General features: G+C 39.3%; 1 protein-coding gene across 1 annotated transcript; it reads left to right on the top strand.

Moving 5' to 3' along the window:
• The first annotated feature begins 12,812 nt into the window (after window positions 1-12,812).
• LOC124253847 lies at window positions 12,813-18,993 on the top strand. Its single transcript, XM_046687701.1, has 4 exons — window positions 12,813-12,870; window positions 15,114-15,356; window positions 16,631-16,769; window positions 17,434-18,993. The coding sequence occupies exons 1-4, from the start codon at window positions 12,862-12,864 to the stop codon at window positions 18,909-18,911; spliced, it is 1,869 nt and encodes a 622-aa protein (XP_046543657.1). The 5' UTR covers window positions 12,813-12,861; the 3' UTR covers window positions 18,912-18,993.
• Window positions 18,994-19,825: the final 832 nt, after the last annotated feature.

Below are 19,825 nucleotides of genomic sequence, written 5' to 3'. Positions count from 1 at the left end.
GACTTGAAATTGTCTGTCTTTCAAAAACCGTGATATAAAAAGAGGCAAACGGCCTCTCAAACCAAAGTCATGTAAATCCTTCAAAATGCCATGCTTCCAGGTCGTATCATAAGCTTTCTCAAGATCAAAGAAAATTGATACAGCATGTTGTTTATTTACTATAGCATTTTTAACAAAGGATTCTAAACGTACCAAATGATCAATGGTACTACAATTTTTCTTGAAACCACATTGAATATTTGTTATAAGGTTATTGGTTTCAAGATACCAAGTTAGTCTATTATTCACCATACGTTCCATGGTTTTACAGACACAGCTAGTTAGAGATATTGGTCTGTAATTTGACGGATCTGTATGATCCTTGCCAGGTTCTGGTATTGGTACTACAATGGCATTACGCCACGAGGGAGGAAAATTTCCGGACGTCCATATTTGATCAAATAGATCTAAAAGTGTCATCAGACATGGTTCAGGTAAGTGTTTCAGTAGCTGGTAATGTATATTATCATCACCGCCGCAGTGTCATGAGCTTGCTCAAGAGCAGTATGTAGCTCATGTAATGAAAACACTTCGTTATAATCTTCACCGTTATTTGATTCGAAATTAAGTTTTGTCTTTTCCTGTTGTTTCTGGTACCTCTGCAACTCGGGGACATAATTTGCCGATGAATAATTTTTGGCAAGAGTTTCGCCAATTTTATCTGCAATTTTAGATTTGTCAGTAATTAAATTGTGACCATCTTTAAGATGATGAACAGCAGACTTTGAACCTTTGCCTTTAATTCTTTGAACCATGTTCCATACTCTGGACATTGGCGTACGTGAATTAATTTTGGAGACATAGTTTCTTCCAAGATTGTCGTTTGTTTTGTTTGAAGGTACGACGTGCCTTCGCATTGAGTATTTTAAATTTATTTAAGTTATGGACAGTTGGGTGATGGCGGAAATAGTTCTCTGCCTTTTTCCTCGCTTTTCTGGCTTGCCTACAATCTGTATTAAACCATGGTTTCCGTACATGTGGGGTTGTAGAGGACTTTGGTATACATTCATCAGCTATTTCATTTAAAACGTCAGAATAAACCTCAATAGGATCAGTTAAATCACTGAAATATTCGGGTCTTAGTTTAGATGTGCATAACGTTTGAAATAAGGACCAGTCTGCCTTGGAAAATTGCCATCTTGTATAAGATGTAGAATCAGATGGATAAATTGCTGATAGGATAGTTGGAAAGTGGTCACTTCCACAGAGGTCATTGTGGACTGACCAATCAAATTCATTGAGGAGGTTAGAGTCTGCAAGAGACAAATCTAGAGAATAGTAAGTGCCGGTTGCAGGATGTAGGTAAGTGCTTGAATCGTCATTGTATATACACAAATCATTATGGGATATGAAATCTTCCAGTACTTTACCTTTTGGGTTAGTGTTTGTACCACCCCAGATCGGGTTATGGCCATTGAGATCACCCATTATAAGACAAGGTTTAGGAAGTAGGTCATAGAGAGCTTGAAGATCAGACTGCTGGAGTGTTGAAGAAGGGGGAATATACAGAGAGCATAGTGTAAAGGTAACATGAAGAGTAAGCCTCACTGCAACGGCTTGGAGATTACTTGAGAGTGTTACAGGACTATGGATAACATCCTGCTTAACAATTATCGAAGACCCTCCAGTGGCCCTGTCACCCGGAGGTGAAAAAGAATTATATGCAACGAACTGACGTAAATTAAAGATATCTGTCTGCTTCAGATAAGTTTCCTGCAGACAGAAAGCTGATGGTGCAAAAATCTTGGATTAATAGCTGTAACTCATTAAAATTGGACCTTAATCCTCTACAGTTCCACTGTACTATAGTTTTGGAATGGACTATCGTTTAGAGGGTTGATTGGGGATCTACCCCTGCACTGTCTTTGAAGGCGACATGCTATGTGCCCTTGGATGGGTGTGATCAGATACATCCATTTCCTCCAGTGATCCAAACTTGTTAAACAATTTTATTTTATTTTCTGACCCTTTAGGTGTTCGATTTGATTTGGACGTTTCTGTTCTGGTCTTGGATTTCGATTTGGCAGTTTGTTTTTCATTTCTATCAGACTGAGAAGGAGTGATGTTTGCAGGAGATACGATTTGTTTGGTAGAAACTATTGTATCTGTCTGAGTAGACTGTTCAGGGGAGATAGACTTGGGAATATCCGTATTCACCCATGTCAGGTCAGTCTGACATGAACTGGACGCAGTCATTATTGGTGAAGATAGTCGTTTTGAGGACGTTTCAGGTGTTTTGGTGACGGAGGCGTACGTTTCCGTGTGTTCAGTAGATAAGACAATCTTTTTTGCTTCAGCAAAACTGATATTCTGGGAAAATTTGATTTTATTAACTTCCATTTGCCTTTTCTAAATTGAACATTCTTTAGAAAAGGATGAATGACTTCCAGAACAGTTTGCACATTTTTTGTAATTACTGTCACAATCTTCTGTTACATGTGTATTCTCAGCACAGTGAGCACATGTAACAGACAATGTGCAAGTATTAACACCATGTCCGTACTTTTGACACTTGAAGCAACGCAAAGGATTAGGAATATATAGGTCAACATTCAGATTGCAGTAACCTGCTTTGATTGACTTAGGAGGATTTGGAGCTGAAAATGAAATTAGATAGGTATTGGTTTGTACAGTCTCATTATTTTTCCGAGTTGTAAAACGTTTGACGAAAGATACTCCTTGATCTTTCATCTCGGATACAATATCGAGCTCAGTCATGTCTGCTAGAAGATGATCACGGTCTCGAACAATACCTTTGCTAGAATTCAGCGTTCTGTGAGCAGAAACTAACACTGGGACTCCGATAAACATATCAGTTGATAACAGGTTAGTAGCTTGTTGCTTTCTGCTACATTCTATTAGTAGCGATCCTGAGCGCAAGCGTTTGATGTTTTTTACCTCACCTGCAATGCCAGAGACACCTTTTGAAATAGCAAATGGATTTAATTTCAACGGAGTCTTGTCAAGAGTCTCAAGAACCAAAAACCGAGGCCAGTAATCAATGAGTATAGAGGGACGTTGCTGATCATCATTTTCCAGTGGACGTTTGGTTTTTTTGTTTGGGGTTTGGTAATCCATGATTGTTGGTATATTGTTTCGTCATCCCAGCTCCCCACCCACCACGGAGTGTCATCAAAGACGATGCTATATACAAGTGGATCTCCGACTTGCAGCACCAAGGATACTGGGATGATATACTCAAGCAGAAAGATTAAACAAGTAATCAATCTACCAGATAAGACATAAGGGCATAAGACTCTAGGCAATTGAAATGGTACATAATTCAAAATCAAGTGATGTTTTATACACAAAAATGCGTCAAGACCTAAAGGCAAAAATGTAGTACAGAATATAAATTGTGTGCAGATATAATTTAATGCACAGGGCTCCACATGACCAGCCGATTGGTAGAACCGGGCCCATTCTACCACCCGTCTAGGTGAAGTCAGGGCCGAAGTGGTGTGTTGGGCAAAGGAACACTGTTCCTGGAACCAGTGCCCTCAACCACCAGAATCCCTTCCTCCACCGACACAGGGGCGCAACCCACGGCAAACGGGTTGGTGGACCTAATATCCCCCCGGGTCCACAACAGGGGGTTGAAGGGCGCTTAGTGTGACCCAGCACCCACTACGAGGAGGTGGCCCTTCATGGGTGCCGGAAAAGGGAACAAGAAGACTGATTGTCTGAAAGTTAGAATGTCCAGTGATACAGGGATAAATTGCCGAGACCTTCTGCGGTTCCCTTTATTAGACAAAAGTCAAGAGGAGTCATTTTGCAGTACGACAACGCAAACTCTCTTCAATGTTAACGTCAACGTATGTATTGCCTTAGCCAGCACATTCTCCAGACATGAACATCTGATCTATTCAGGTAACGTTAAGAAAGTCAAAGTATAGTTGTGGGCATTTTTAACATTGATTTCATTCATCTCACTGGCGCTTCAAGTGGTTCAGCCAAAGGTATTGAAAGGAAGCCACCACCAAATATTGCAAATTGCTTAATTATATTTCTAAAAGAATCCATGTTTTAGGTAAATAATTGGAGACTTGAGATAAACAACAGGAGGTTTATTAAAAAATACTTACGGCTGTGACGATAAAACGAGTTGGGGCCGGAACGTAGGGTTTGCTGTGATAGTAACAGGTGGCCAAACATGCACAGTGGCCAAATGGATATTTAGTCGTCAAGGGCTCTTACCATGGCAAATAGAGTTACTCGACCTACACAGTCGTGTTTTTCCTTATCATGTGTCAGGGTTAGAGATAACGTCCACGAATTCTATCTATATAGGCTATCACAAAACCATACATTACTTCAACTCTTTTTTTGTTACATGGCCGTTCAGCAACAATGAAACTGACACTGGTCTTTTTCACCTTATGCCTGACAATTGTCTGTGCATACAGTGAAACAACATTAACGATCTACCCTCAGTGGCTGGCACAGGGACGTAGTGTTCGTTATGAGACTGACAGGTGGAACAAGCACAATGGTCTTGAACAGGAGTCCCTTATGGCTGATTGTCGGAGCATTCGGACTGACAGCGGGCGATGGATAAACAGAGATCTGAATGACCGACTCTTTCAAGATGTGAGATTTTCATTTCAATTTCTTTGTTGTCTCCTTCCAATTCATATGTACTGTTTCTTGAATATCCCAGATTGTAACATGTATCAGTTGTCGGTAACAGTTTTACTCTAGGTTTGACCCGTGAAGATCCGGGGTAGAATAGGTCTTCAGCAACCCATGCTTGCCACAAAAGGCAACTTTGCTTGTAGTGAGGGGCGACTAACGGGATCGGGTGCTCAGGCTCGCTGACTTGGTTGACACATGTCATTGGTTCCAAATTACGCAGATCGATGCTCATGCTGTTGATCACTGGATTGTCTGATCCAGACTCGATTATTTACAGACCGCCGCCATATAGCTGGAATATTGCCGAGTGCGGCGTAAAACTCACTCACTCACTTTAGGCTTCTTTAAGAAACTTGCGACTGTAAATTTTCTTTACTTCCATAATTCTCTCATTGTTTCAGTTATATTTTCGTTACTTGACATAAAGAGACCTAAGGAACTAAGGAGAAAATAATTGAATCAACCAGAAAGTACTCGCAATGCAATGAACTTGCAGTAACGAAAACATCATCGCAGTAACAAGAAATTAATTGTAGCAGCAAGAAAAATATCGAAGCAACGACGGATATTGTATTCTACCAAAGTGGCAGCATTTGTCTTTCGCAGGTTTGACAATTATTCTGCATGTAAATTTCTTGATGTCTTGAAGCTACTACTACAATAAGTCTGAACCTTTTCCTGCATATAATCAAATATCCTGTGCGTCATGGGGTGCAGATGTAATACACACACGGACACAAACATAATCATAGAAACCTTCACAAACACGTGTAACACGTCCGGGACTCTTGAGACAACACTAGGCGAACAAAAAATGGTAGAGTTATTGTCTACAGTACAATTTATGGGGCGGGGTGAACAGTTTTCACACAGGGAGCAGCATCTACCAGAGACTACAGGGTGAAGGTGTCGAGGTTACACTTGGGCAGCTGGATTGACTGGCCAGTTTGTTTCTTCAATTCCCTGGTTTGCCTTTCTTCTGGTTTGTCAGCGCTCTTCTCGCTGTCTGCCAGCTCACCCGCTGTGTCCCTCTGTCTCGCCTGATTTCAAAGGCAGATGAACAACTTACAATCTTCGTCGATCGGCGGTTCTTATGGAAATACTCTGCTTAGCTGGACATATTTTGACGAGCTTGATCTGACAAGTACAGACGACCAAAGCGTTACACACGCACATGCATAATAGATATTCATGTCTTCAGGTCAACGTTTTACTTTTACCTTAATTTACAATTCGTACAGTGGCCAGAAGACCCAAACCGTAGCGGCTACCCGGACCCCAACTACTTGAAGAATGTCACCAAACAGCAGGAAATGTTCTCTACCTATCTTGCTAACATTAAAAGTGGTTATAAGAACGAAATGGTCATGATGACGGGAGGTGAGCATGCTCTGATAGAAAACTGGTCATAAAATAATTGAATGAACATAAGTAACACAGAAGAGCTCTTTTCATGTCTGAAGTGTAATAACACAGTAAGAGTTCTAACAAAATGTACGCTTTAAAACCGAAAACCCACAATCCTGACACAGTGAAGTAATGAGGCCAGGCATTAGACAGGCAGGTGAACGTAGCCGACCCAATGACACATCGAGCATGTAAAGTTCAGTATGTCATAATGAATGTACAAAGTTTTGATGGAGATGTTTGGAGACATTGTGGATACTAGGGATAATAATACAAGTAATTGTATGTTAAAAAATACTCTTGACGAGTTATGAGAATTATTGCCATGAATCCTGGTAAGATAAAAAACAATATAATTTTCATCTATTTCAGCATATAAGATTCTCCTGTCGATCCAAAGGGGCATGGATTGCTCGCACAGTACGCTGTCGCGCCATGAATAACAGGGATTCTATTCAAAGTGTTGTTAACCCATCTTACTAACTTAATGTGGCGTTAAAACAACGCATAGACTCCTACAGAATTAAGACAATTACGTTTCTACAGATGAATGTGCATATTTTTATTTTAAAAATCATGTTCCGTTTTATTGTTGATTTCAGCTGAGAGCTGGCCAAGTTGGATAAACCAATCTGAACATGATGGTCAGTTCCCTAACAACATTGATGCCGCTGCAGAGTTCATGATGTTGATGGTGCAAGGAGTATATGACTACACCAATGGAGAAATCCCACCCTACTTCGAGCCAATAAATGAACCGGACGCTAAGCCTTACATCTGGAATTTTACTACTGTTGCCATCTTCCACAAATTAGTTGCTGAGAAACTCCATGCTCGATTTAACATCAAGGTAAATGGTCCTACACTTGACGGAGAAACTGGGTCGGCAGATAGAAACGACTTTTCGTATTGGAAAAAGGTGGCATATTTCATGGACCTCACACAAGGCTATCTGGATGAATTTTCCTTCCATTCGTACAACTCCCTCATTGTTTCGGGGAAATCTCACAATCTTACTGGAATGAATGAAGCACGTTTGGTAGCATTTGTAGACCTTGTGGAAAGTTATGCCTCTCTCAAGACAGGGAAGCAGGTCCCTCTTGTTATCAGTGAATATGGCCGTGATATTGTGCTGGGAATTGACAAATTTGCTCCATCGGGTATAGTTGACTTTTCAACAATATACCATTGCAATGCTCACAGATTCACCCAGTTAAGTCTCAGGGAATACATTGAAAGAACAGTGGTGTTTCTTTTATCCAATGAAAAATATCCAGGACACGATAGTCTCAACTGGTCACTTTTCACACTTCAAGGCAATGCTACTCGTATGGCCGACGTCTTCAAGTTTTGGTACAAATTCACTCCAGACTACTCCTTTATCAGAACTACAAGCCAATATGACGGAGAGGAACGAACAGTGTCACCATTAGTAATGTCCAGTTCCCTGCATAATGAAACTGTCGTTCTCTTGCATAGCTATTCTCAGAAAACACAGCATGTCCAGTTAGTATTTCAAGACGACTGGATCAAACCAACTGCGGGACAAGCTACTTGTATCACCATTAAAGACAACTGGTATCCTGTCATGACCTTCAATACACCCTTTGACATCCAGAAGACAAAGGGAATTCTTGAACTTCCTCCTGAGGCAACATGCCACTTTACATTCAAGACCACCTTAAACCAGCTACCTAGAGTCACATTCAACGAAACCACATTCTACGGAGCTGAAACACTTATACCAGTAAAGGGCAACGTGGCTTTGACAGAAATATATCTACCGAAAGGCCAGTATTACAGTGCAAGAATGAGAGTTTCAACCAGTTGGCCGATCAATGTTACGAACAGTGTATCGTATCTTGCCTTTAACCACCACCGTCTTGACACGTTTTACAAACTGTATGATTCTGACAAGTATAACAGCACCACCAGTTGGGAGGTTTGGGAGTTTGCAGTTCCTACCTCATTGTTTGTCACAGGGGCTAACCAGGTACAGGTTCACTTATCAAGCAGCATGACAACGGGATATGTTTCTTCAGTTGCTCTTGTCACAGGCAAGCTTGTCCTTTCTGATTTGGAGTCCTGATGATAATCCTCATTCAGAGAAATTACTTTAGATTTGACATCTTGGAATAAATTTTGTAAAAGGTGTTTCTAGTCACTCTTATTTAAACATAACAACACTGAGATAGTGCCGATGTGACGTTCAATATTAACTCACTCACTAACTAAACATAACAACAAGTATTGTCCTGGGTCCCTATCCACAAAGCGTTCGTAGCACTACGACATTTGTATGCCTATGCTGAACTATGGAGTTACGGTAGGTCGTAAGGTTACGAATGCTTTGTGAATCGGAACCCTGGGTGTACATGTTACTTGAGCCTGCATGTCATTGCCCTTGTCCACAGCCTTGGATTGTAAGTCACAATATTGGTGACTGCTCAATCCAAGATATAACTGACATAATTAAACAAGTTCAACATTTATAACGTTTTGTCAATCTGATATTTCAAAAATGTAATAAGACTAAGACTAATTTGCGTTGAGTACGAGCGTCGCCCTGATCACACAAAAGTCTGATATTTACCTGATAAACATAAAGTGCTTTTTTCCAATATACGTGCATCCTTTATGGGCAAACTGGGCATATTGTATGAGGTTTGACCTCCCTGCACGTGCCAAGTACCTATTATCTTTTTCACTAAGAAAGTTAACATTATTATAACATGCTTATATGAACAGCAAACATGTGCTTGACGGGTACTGTGTAGTCTAGGCCTTTTGTGTGTTCAACGCCTCGCACATTGAAATCAGCATTCTCAGGGGGTCATTGAACACAGTACACTTGATCAGGTAGAAGCTCATTTGTGCGTGTACAAATATCCGCCAAACCTAAAGCTTGTGTGTTACCTCACATAATGTCGTTCTTCCCGCTTATGAAACCTTTTACAAAAATACGCGTGAACATTTTCAATGAATTTACAATGGACTGTACTCAAATATCAGACCCATAACAGAGTATATGTACAATAGCCACATCAAAGATTGAATACATACGTATCTGTACATGAGATGGCTCCTAATTTCTTTTGATAGTTATGTAATAACATACATGCCTTCTGAGCTTGTGCCATAAGACCAGAATGCCTTGGTCAAAGAAAGTGTAACACCCACATTCCTGTAGAAGTTAACAGCATCTAGTTTCCCTCCGCCCCCGCCCTCCTAGTATTACTGACGAAGTTATACACCCTTACAGAATCCCATTATTATACTTTTACTCAAGTTTACATTCATGCTAGCATTTATTTCACAGTTATTCTCCAAAGGTCTATGTTGTCTCATGGGAATATCATTGACTGGTTGCACATTTGAACGCGTGGTCATAAAGTTTTCTGGAGTTAAGGTGCAGGCAAGTGGTCAATGGTAGGAATCATCCCTTTCAAGAATGATAAGATCCGTGAATCATTGGAATATACAAGTAGAGGCAAGCATTTAGTTCACAACACTTCTTCCAGTTTGCGAGTGAGTGAGTGAGTTAAGATTTATAGTCACATCGACAATATTTCATCGTGACTTGTGGCATACAAGTGAAATAACCGTCCACATCATGAAACAGTCTTCCATTAACGGCATAAATACTGTAAGTGTAACATCAGTTTGCCACTTTTACAGCCTTTCAAATCTTATGATATCTTTTTTTCTTGATAAATTTTAATTATCAACTTGATAGTTCACGCATCCATCTTGAATATAAGTAAGAATATCTTGTAAGAAGTCATTCATGCATGCGTTGCTATCTCCAGCCTAGAGAATGTGATTAGGTAAATTAACTAATTGTTGCTTTAAGCCGCATCAGTAGATGATTTTTAAAGTGGTTAAGGGTGGCATCCTGAGAATGTGCTAGACGTGTAATACCATCACTGTCTATGATATCATAAATATGAGAATTTTGAGGGGGAGAAATACAAAAACAACAATGTGTTATATATAAAGTCTAAACAGTGAAATCTAAAACAACCGAGTCTTGTTCGGGACGAAATATACGAGTAACAACAGTGTTATGTTTAATGAGGTGTTACTTTACGAACTGTAACTCCTCCAATATAAAGTCCATTTTTCCGAGGGCCAGCATCATTACAGATGTGGTATAAAGTTCTAAACCATTTACATCGCAAACGAATGATTCACATAGTACTATAAACTCGTTACCTTCACAGAATGTTTTAGAATCGGCATACGTTGCACGTTTATACAGTCCTTCTCCATTCCGACTTCATATGTTACAGTCATTCAGTCTTCAGCCTAATCTTCACAAATTTGTGCTTTCACAAGTTTCGGAATCTGATATTAGAGTGCTCTCGATTTTCGTCTTGTGATGCGTGACTGTGATGCAAACAAATTCGGAGAAAGGGAAAAGATTTATACTGTACGTCAATGAAAGCTATGACATCATAGGAACTGAATGAACTGTTAAATGTTATGCAAAGTATGTTTGCGTGTGTGCAAAGGTGATTCAAGTTTCATGATCATTTGGTTTAATCTCGGGATATAGACTTGCTTTGTCTGATCTGGTAGTTGTTGAAAACCAGAATCGGAAATATTCCACCTGTATGGCAACTGCCAAAACTCACAAGACAATCCAGCCATTGGTATTACCTGCAACTTTCATAGTTTCACTGGTACGATGGCGATAAACTCAGAGATAAGTGATAAATAAAAAGACAGAATCTATACATATACAGTTGTTAATTTATTTCAATTTCATATGCTGTTAGGGACCAGTGTCAAACTGATTGAAGGATAAAGAACACAAAAAACAAACATATGTAACACAAAGGATGTGTAACTGAGTGAGTGAGTTAAAAGTTAAAGTCACTTTGGCAATGTTTCAGCCATATCGTGACTTAATCAAGTTATAGCTTAATAATAACCAAAGGTAAATTAAAAAAAAAACTGTCAAGGAAGGACAGTAAAAAATACTAGAGTATCACAGATATAAATTTAAAACAAGTACGCTATCGTAACATTAAATCACTATAGACGATGCAAAATAAAAACGGGCTATAGATCACCGACAACGGAAGGTAGATCACCATACTAGGGTCCATGGGGACTTACAGTACTTTTGCTGGATTTACACCATCCCTTCAGCCGCTGGCGATTGTGCCGAGTTTCAGCCATCATTAAAAACAACAACATTCTACGATTAAAAGTTTGGTAGAGCTTAATTGACCTTAAAGTTTTTGCGACTTACGTACCCTCTTTGGAGGACAACAATTTTACACTACTTCAAATCCCTTTGAGGGCACAGCCGCTAACAATCGCAGTTGGTAGTGATGTGTAACTGACATGGACTTGCATAAATGTATGCATCGTATTTATTTGAATCTTTTAAATCATATATATAACACATTATATTGAGAGCCCGTGTTATGGTAAAACGTGACTGTGAGGTCAACTTTTAAAAGTCATAATGGTGATAATTTAATGGTATATATTTATTTCATGCAGTAATTCTACGAACTATGTGACCCTGCACTATTGCACAAACATTCCAATTCATCAGTATTAAGAAAGGAAAACAGAATATTTCCAAAACGTTTCGTGTCGTCAGAAATATATGCCCACGTACTTTAGCCACCGACCTGACATAAAATGTAGGACAATGACATATTTCCCGACCTCATACAGCAGATATGAAAACGCAGTTACAATGATGATATATAGAATTTTCAATCTATTTTAAGCTTTCTGAATCATGTTTGTGTAAGCTTAAACAGATTAAACACTGCAAAGATAGAAAAGTTTGACGCCATATAATGTCGTCTTTGTAGGATAATGTCTATGCTAATATACACTGACAACTGTTTACAAACTTACACCTCACAAACACACATTATCTTTAAAGAAAGAAAGAGTGACTTTAAAGAAAGAAAGAGTGAGTGAGTGAGTTAAAATTTAACGTCACATCGGCAATATTTCAGCCATATCGTGACGAGAACAATTAATTGTATGCATAATAAGCAATGGCAAACTATAAAAACCTGTCAACGAAGGACAGTAAAATAACTAGATTATCACCGATTCGAATTTAAAACTAGCAATCAAATCTAAAACAGTCTAACTTTAGGACAATACAAGGTAAAAAACGGCTATATATTGCCAACAACTGAAGGTAGATCACCATACTAGGGACCATGGGGACTTACAGTACATTGGCTTCCTGCATGGACCTAAGCTGGATTTACACCATCCCCTCAACTATTAGCAATGTTAGATAATCTAGCCATAAATTAAAGGAACATATATTCTACGATTAAAGAGTAGTAGGTTTAAATTTACTTTGAATGTTTTGGGACTTACGTACCCTCTCAGGAGGACAATAATTTTACGCTACTTCAACCCCCTTTGAGGGCACTGCCACTCACAATCTAAGTTACTAATCAAATCTACCAATAATTAAAATACATATATGTACAGAACATATTAATCAAAATTCATTCATTAAATCAATTTCTTTTAAAAAAAGAAAGAAAGAACATTTTGAAAACCACATTTAGGAATTCTTTTAAAGGAGGTATTTACAGAAATTAAGCAATTCGAAAATGAAGCAGTACGACATTCTGGTCCTTAAGAATGCAGTGGAAATTCCTTTCTCGGATAACGTACGATAAGAATATCAGAGCAATGTATAAAAGTGGCCTCCACAAAGGTAATAAGTACTGACCGAATCTGGGAACAGATGGTGTGTTGATAGCCAGGTGAATTTGAATCATGCTTATTGTGAGTATAAACATCTTTGTTGGCCTACGAATGTGAGGTACATGTTTACGTACATAGCAGATGATTAGAATTAACAGCTCGACTTGCATTCCGACCTTTCCAGGCATTTGCATGAAAATATGATAATCGACAGACAGTTGGTAGTATGGAAAGACAATATTTGGAACTACTTGGGACCCAAAAGCACAAACTTTGCTTTTCTCTTTTGCATACACTTGTTGTACTTATGTTTTGATTTTAATAAATGATTCGTGACAGGTCATTCTGGGAGTGTCAAAAGTTGGTCTCCAACAATTCCCTTATCTTTCTGTGTAACAGTTTCACAAATAAGGGTTGCACTGACACAATTTTTTGCCTTTTGGTGGGAATCATGTTCGGTACAATGTTTGCCTTTAGAAGTTGGACGAACACAACGACGTGGACCAACACAATATTAGATATTTGTTATAGGGATAAGACTACTCCAGGTGTACTGTGAAAGCGTATATATATTGCCATTAATCGCACTCTGAATCAAATATGGCCTCTATATGTAGTACATGAGAGACAAATACTCTATTTAACTTCTGGAGAGTCCCGATGTCAATACTTACTTATATTTGTGACATACTCATTTGTAAACACATCGTCATGTGTCTAGTTATATATACACGGGTACCTGAACAGCTGTATGTGAGTTAGTGAGTGAGGTTTAGTTTTATGTCACCTGTAGCAATATTCCAGCAATATCACGGCTTCACACAATGTGCCCTTGTGGGGAATCGAACTAGGCTACCCCACCGCCCCTCAGACAACTGTCTTGCGATCTATAGCCCGTGCTTTATATTGTATTGTCTGATTTAATTACACTGTTTTAGTTTTACATGCTAGTTTTAAGCTCATATCTGTGATACTCTAGTATTTGTGTAGTAGCGGACGAGGTTCCAGTTGGAAAAATAACGCAGAACAGCTACTGGGTTGTGAGCCGACAGCAATCTCTTTATTGTGTAAACAAAGTTTACTAATCAGTTTCCAGCTCTGTAAATATTATATAAAAATACTATTAAAATATCTGATAAATTAATTACACCAGCCATATCACATTACATCTATGAATCATACATGAATAATATACAAAGGGAACAGTAGATACAGGTAAACTGAAAAGATTAACTAGTGCAGATTACAATGTATACTTAGGAGGCCGACACATTACTGTCGCCACAAATTGTCAAGATATATAGTCAATATATACACCTGACTTACCACTGTGTGGCAATGAGCTGGCAGCTTATTAAGCTGGCAGTGTCCAATCGGGATATTCTACAAATGTGACAACGATGAGCAACGAGGAAAAATGGCAATAAAAATATAGGACATAAGTTCATGGATCAAAAGAGAAATTATATTACCTTCAAAGCTGGTAGAATATCTGAACATTTCAATATACTTATATACTAATTATGAACTACTAGTCAATAACACACACTCAATGGCAAGTTAATTTGTTGGTTCAACAGAGAAATATATCTTATAAATTCATTAACTTAATGCATTTAATTCATATACAACTATACAGACATATCTATAAATACATAAATATGAAAGCAAAACACAAACTGACCTTATATATACATAACAAGTGAGGTCCACAGCCACTCGGTTCACAAAAAGCCAAACTATTTGCTCAGCATTACAGGTGTAAGACCTCTGACTTGTAAGAGTAGTAACTGACAACTGCTTGATGAAGTAAAGTTGAACTGTAGCTATAGGCAAGGAGACTTACATAATAAGGATATGGGACAAGGCAGACAATGCAATGCGCTTGTCATTAGAGTGACAGTGGCTATGGTGAAGTTAAGAGTTATATAATTGCTGGGGTAAATCTATTGTTACTTTCTGTACACTGTGTAAGTGTTATAGCTTGTACAGACACTTAATGGCCCCAAACATATTTCTAAAATATTTACAAAACAAATATAAAATCATCTCGGCCACATCTTTACTGTCACGTCCATCGTTTCATTTTTGTATTGTATAAATTGTTTTCGTCACGATATGGCTGAAATATTGCCGATGTGACGTTAAATATTAACTAACTCACTCACTCACTCAGACAAATGTATGTACTTACATATTGCCATCATATTATTGCCCGGTCCATTAAGAAAAGTGATAACGATGATGATAACGGAGATGTTAGGATCCCACACATGTAAAAGCGGTTTTTGAGTCCGTGTCAAGGTCAACTTCATATTTCACAGGAAATGAAATCGACTCTGGTCTGTTTCACTTTGAGCCTGGCAGTCGTAGGTGTGTACAGTGACATGACGGTGACGATCCACCCTCAGTGGCTGGCACAGGGAGGTAGTGCTCGCTACGACAGCAATAGGTGGAACAAGCACAATAGCCTGGATCATGAGGATATTATTCCCAAATGTCGGAACCTTCGGACTGACGCTGGGCGCTGGAATAACAACGGTCTTCAGTATCAGCTCTTCGCAGATGTGAGACCATCTCTTACGTAATACTAGATACTTAGCTATCACTCCTCATGTTGCTCTCTCAGCAATAACTTGTTTTCACAGGGATATTGCACCCAAACATGTTGACAGTTCAGTGTTGGTTAATCTGTGATGGATTCTAGTCGTTTCAAATTGCTATTCCTTCCATGAACATGAGGATCTATCAGTTAGATATAAATCAGATTCATCAACCTTACGAACAACTTCATGATTTCTCAGAATGTCTCCAACAATATGTTTTCTATTATAAAGGCATCTTTAGTTGTCAACATCTATCCAAGGAGCGTTGTTACATGTCAACAATTGCAATTCTCTTTACAACTACTGCACGTAGGAATGAGTGTGACATCGTATGATTTCAGCTCCTTCAATGGCATGATATATATATTGGAAATAGGGGCATGTGCTGCTATATAACAGGTTATAAAATGTTGTTAGATTGTATTTGAAATCCGACCTCCTGGGTTATGGTTCAATTAGTTAATAGGTATAACATTCCATGTTTGGAAAGCAAGGCATTGCACATACGAACGGGAATACAGTATTCATGTTTTATTGCGTTTATTCCCTTGTCAGAAGTACTGGGTTGTTTTCCTCATGGAAGCGTATGACGTCATACAATTCCGAAATGGCGTCATCTAAGCCGTTTGTGTATTCGTCGAACTAGACTGCTATTTTATAAGACCAGTTATATGGCGCTGAACTCCACAACACCTGGGCATGCTCTAAGCGCATACAATATAACTGACATTATTACCCCGGATAACCCAAGCTGCCTGTGGGGCGCTAGAAAGCATATTATTACGACACTAATAGTCATATGACTTACCCTACCGGTACCCTTTCAGTGCTGTGTAGACAGAGGCAAGTTTGAACAAACTCACTTGCCTAAGGTGAGACCACATGTGTGCTTCGTTGTGGGGCAGGAATGAAGTCCCAGAAACTACCAGGGCCTAGATTTTCGAAGCTCTCTTAGCGCTACGATAGTCGTAAGTGCCATACCTTAACATTAACTTACGACTGTCTTTGCACTAAGAGAGCTTCGAAGATCCAGGCCCAGGAGTCTAGCTGCCAAACACGGTCACCATCCAAGGACTCTACAGGACCAACGTTGCTTAACTTCAACTGATTTGTAACCTGGGTTCTATGCAGAAAACCACTCACCACCACTTGACAATAATAACACTTTCAAATCGGAAGGCCCATCATGTTCCTCACAGAACGTTTACATGATGGAATAAAACTTCATTTTTCAGTGGCCTGAGGACCCAAACCGGAGCGGCTACCCAGATCCCAGCTACCTGAAGAATGCCACCAAACAGAAGGAACTGTTTTCCTTGTATCTTGACAACATTAACAGTGGTTATGAGAACGATATGATCATGATGTCTGAAGGTAAGACTATATTTAATATTATCTATGTACTGAGATGATGATAAACAATAAAATGTTGTAAACATCCAATACGCAAGATTCACAATATTTTATAGAGTTCTTTATCTTTGCTGAGAATGAATAATTAAGCATGTGTTGGCAAGTTTTCAGCTGTTAAGGTTCCGCACCTAATAAATCCGTCTTTATGTGTCCTGCAACCTAATATTTAGGTTTACATGTGCAATAGATTAGCATACATTTAGTTAGTTGTCAAAATCCTGGATTTTTACTTTGTTCATAACCCTTTTATTTAAAATCAAAACATCAAACCAATATCTTCCTCATAATTTATTTATAATGTACGTTACATAGTAAGGCTACTGCAAAAAACATATTGATAACATATATTGCCTATAAAATTAAATGCCTTTCAAAACATGAATCGATATGAGACCTACGCTGCTTGATAATGATATTTTTTTGTCCAATACGAGAAACGTGATTCAGGAGAAAAACTCAGATGTAACCGTGATTTTGACCGTGATCATTGTTTCTTAATAAGGACATACATTCTCAGCATCAAGCCATGAACAGATGCAGCACTGAAAATTAAAAGCATTCAAAAACATTTATTCTAATCTCTTTAAAAAACCTTTCTTCATGTGTTTGTTCATGCCATTTACAGGTCTGAGTATTTACCCGAGTTGGCTGAACCAGTCTGAACATGCAGGTCAGTTCCCAAACAACATCGATGCTGCTGCAGAGTTCATGATGTTGATGGTGCAAGGAATTTACGACTTCACCAACGGTCGGATCCCACCCTACATTGAACCTATAAATGAACCCGACCCCAAATATAAGATCTTGAATTTAACGACTGCTGCTCTATTCCACAAACTAGTTGCGGAGAAGATCCATTCAAGGTTCAACATGAAGGTTGCTGGTCCTACACTTGACGGTTTTGCCAGAAATTCAGATCAAAACAACTTTACCCATTGGAAATCAGTGGCAAATTTCATGGACATTACTCGAGGCTATATAGACGTGTTTTCCTTTCATTCATACAACGCTCTTATTGTTTCTGGAAAATCTCACAAGTTTACTGGGATGAATGAAGCACGATTGGTAGCATTTGTCGACCTGGTTGAAAGTTATGCCTATCTGAAGACAGGGAAGCTTTTACCGCTTGTTATCAGTGAATATGGTCGTGGCATTGTGGAAGGAATTAGCAAAACTGATCCATCACCAATAGTGGATTTTGCAACAATTTACCACTCTAATGCCCACCGATTCACTCAGCTAGGTCTCCGGGAATACATTGACAGATCAGTGGTGTTTCTTTTAGCCCAAGTACAATATCCATATAACAATTGGTCACTTTTCACTCGCGGAGGACAACCCAACAGTGTCACCGACGTATACGAGTTTTGGTACAAATTCACCTCCGATTACTCCTTTATCAGAACTACCAGCCAGTATGATGGAGAAGAACGAATCGTTTCACCGTTAGCAATGTCAAGTACACGGAATAACGAAACGGTCATTCTCTTACATAGTTATTCTCAGAAGTCACAGAATGTCAGGCTAGATTTTAAAGACGACTGGATCAAACCAACTACAGGAGAAGCTACCTGTGTCACCATCAAGGACAACTGGTACCCAGTCATCACCTTCAATAACACATTCGACATCCAGAAGACAAAAGGAATTCTAGAACTCCCTCCTGAAGCAACTTGTCATTTTACATTTAAGACCCCATCAGAACAACTACCTAGAGTCACACTCGATGAAACAACATACTACGGAGCTGCAATACTTATTCCAGTCAAGGGCAATATTGCCATGACAGAAATATCTCTACCTAAAGCCCAATATCACAGCGCTAGACTGAGAGTTGCAGCCAGTTGGCCGGACAATGAAACAAACAGTGTATCATATCTTACCTTTAACGACCACCGCCTTGACTCTTTCTATCAGCTGTTTGATGCCAACATGATTAAAAGCACCACCTACTGGGAGGTTTGGGAGTTCGTAGTCCCTACCTCCCTGTTTGACACTGGGGCTAACCAGGTACAGGTTCACTTCTCAAACAACATGAGAGCTGGACACGTTTCTTCGGTTGCTCTTGTTACAGCTCAGCTCGTTCCTCCTGATTTCAAGTGAAGATAGTGTTAACATTATGACAAATTCCTCAAACTGGATGTCATTAAACAATTGCCATCAATAAACTATTGATGTCACTTTAGACTGATTAGTTTGGTTGTTTAAGGTAAGCTGAGGTGAGGTGAAATTGGGTTTTACGTCGTGCTTGAGAATATTTCGCTTATATGACGACGTGCATGCGTGTGTTTGTGTATGTGCGCCTGCTTGTACTAGCCCAGACTGAAGCTGGTTTTATAGTGTTAGCCCACTGAGATACCATGCCGCAGTGAAGCATGAATACCCCACTCAGACACATTATACTGACTCCGAGCCGACCAGTCCTTGTTATACCCATTAATGCCGAGCGCCAAGCAGGTACCAACAAGTACCATATTTTAACGTCTTTTGGTTTGACGCGGTCTGGGACCGAACCTGCGACCTTCCGCTCTCCGGGCGGACGCTCTAACCTACACCACGGAGGCGGTCAGTTTGGTTGTTTAAGTGTTTGTCATGGGCCTGTATGCTGTATTGATTGATTGAGTTCAGTTTTACACCGCAGCTATATGGCGGCGGTCTGTAAATTATCGAGTCTGGACCAGACAATTCAGTTATCAACAGCATGAGCATCGATTTACACAATTGGTATACGACGACTGCATTAATAATCTGTCTTGAAAACAACGTTCAGTGGCCAACAAAATAAACTGATAAACAATTTAATGACATGGATGTAAAAGTGTAAAGAGAACCATTCTCCGTGTAGCTCCAGGATCCAGCTGTCCAACGACACGCGGCATGCGCGTGTAAGGCGATTTATGCAGCTCCCAAGGGAGCCGTGCTGAAATAAGTGATACAAACAGTGGGTGTTTAGGTAGACCTTTACATTCTGTTTTCGTTTATTGTTGGTATATCCGGCAAAAGCGATTTCGGGATGA

This window comes from Haliotis rubra, unplaced genomic scaffold, assembly GCF_003918875.1.
Source record: "Haliotis rubra isolate DU_JTF1 unplaced genomic scaffold, ASM391887v1 Scf1145, whole genome shotgun sequence".
Lineage (NCBI taxonomy): Eukaryota > Metazoa > Mollusca > Gastropoda > Lepetellida > Haliotidae > Haliotis > Haliotis rubra.
Note: the sequence above shows the minus strand (reverse complement) of the source record. Positions and strands in the feature narration are given on the sequence as shown.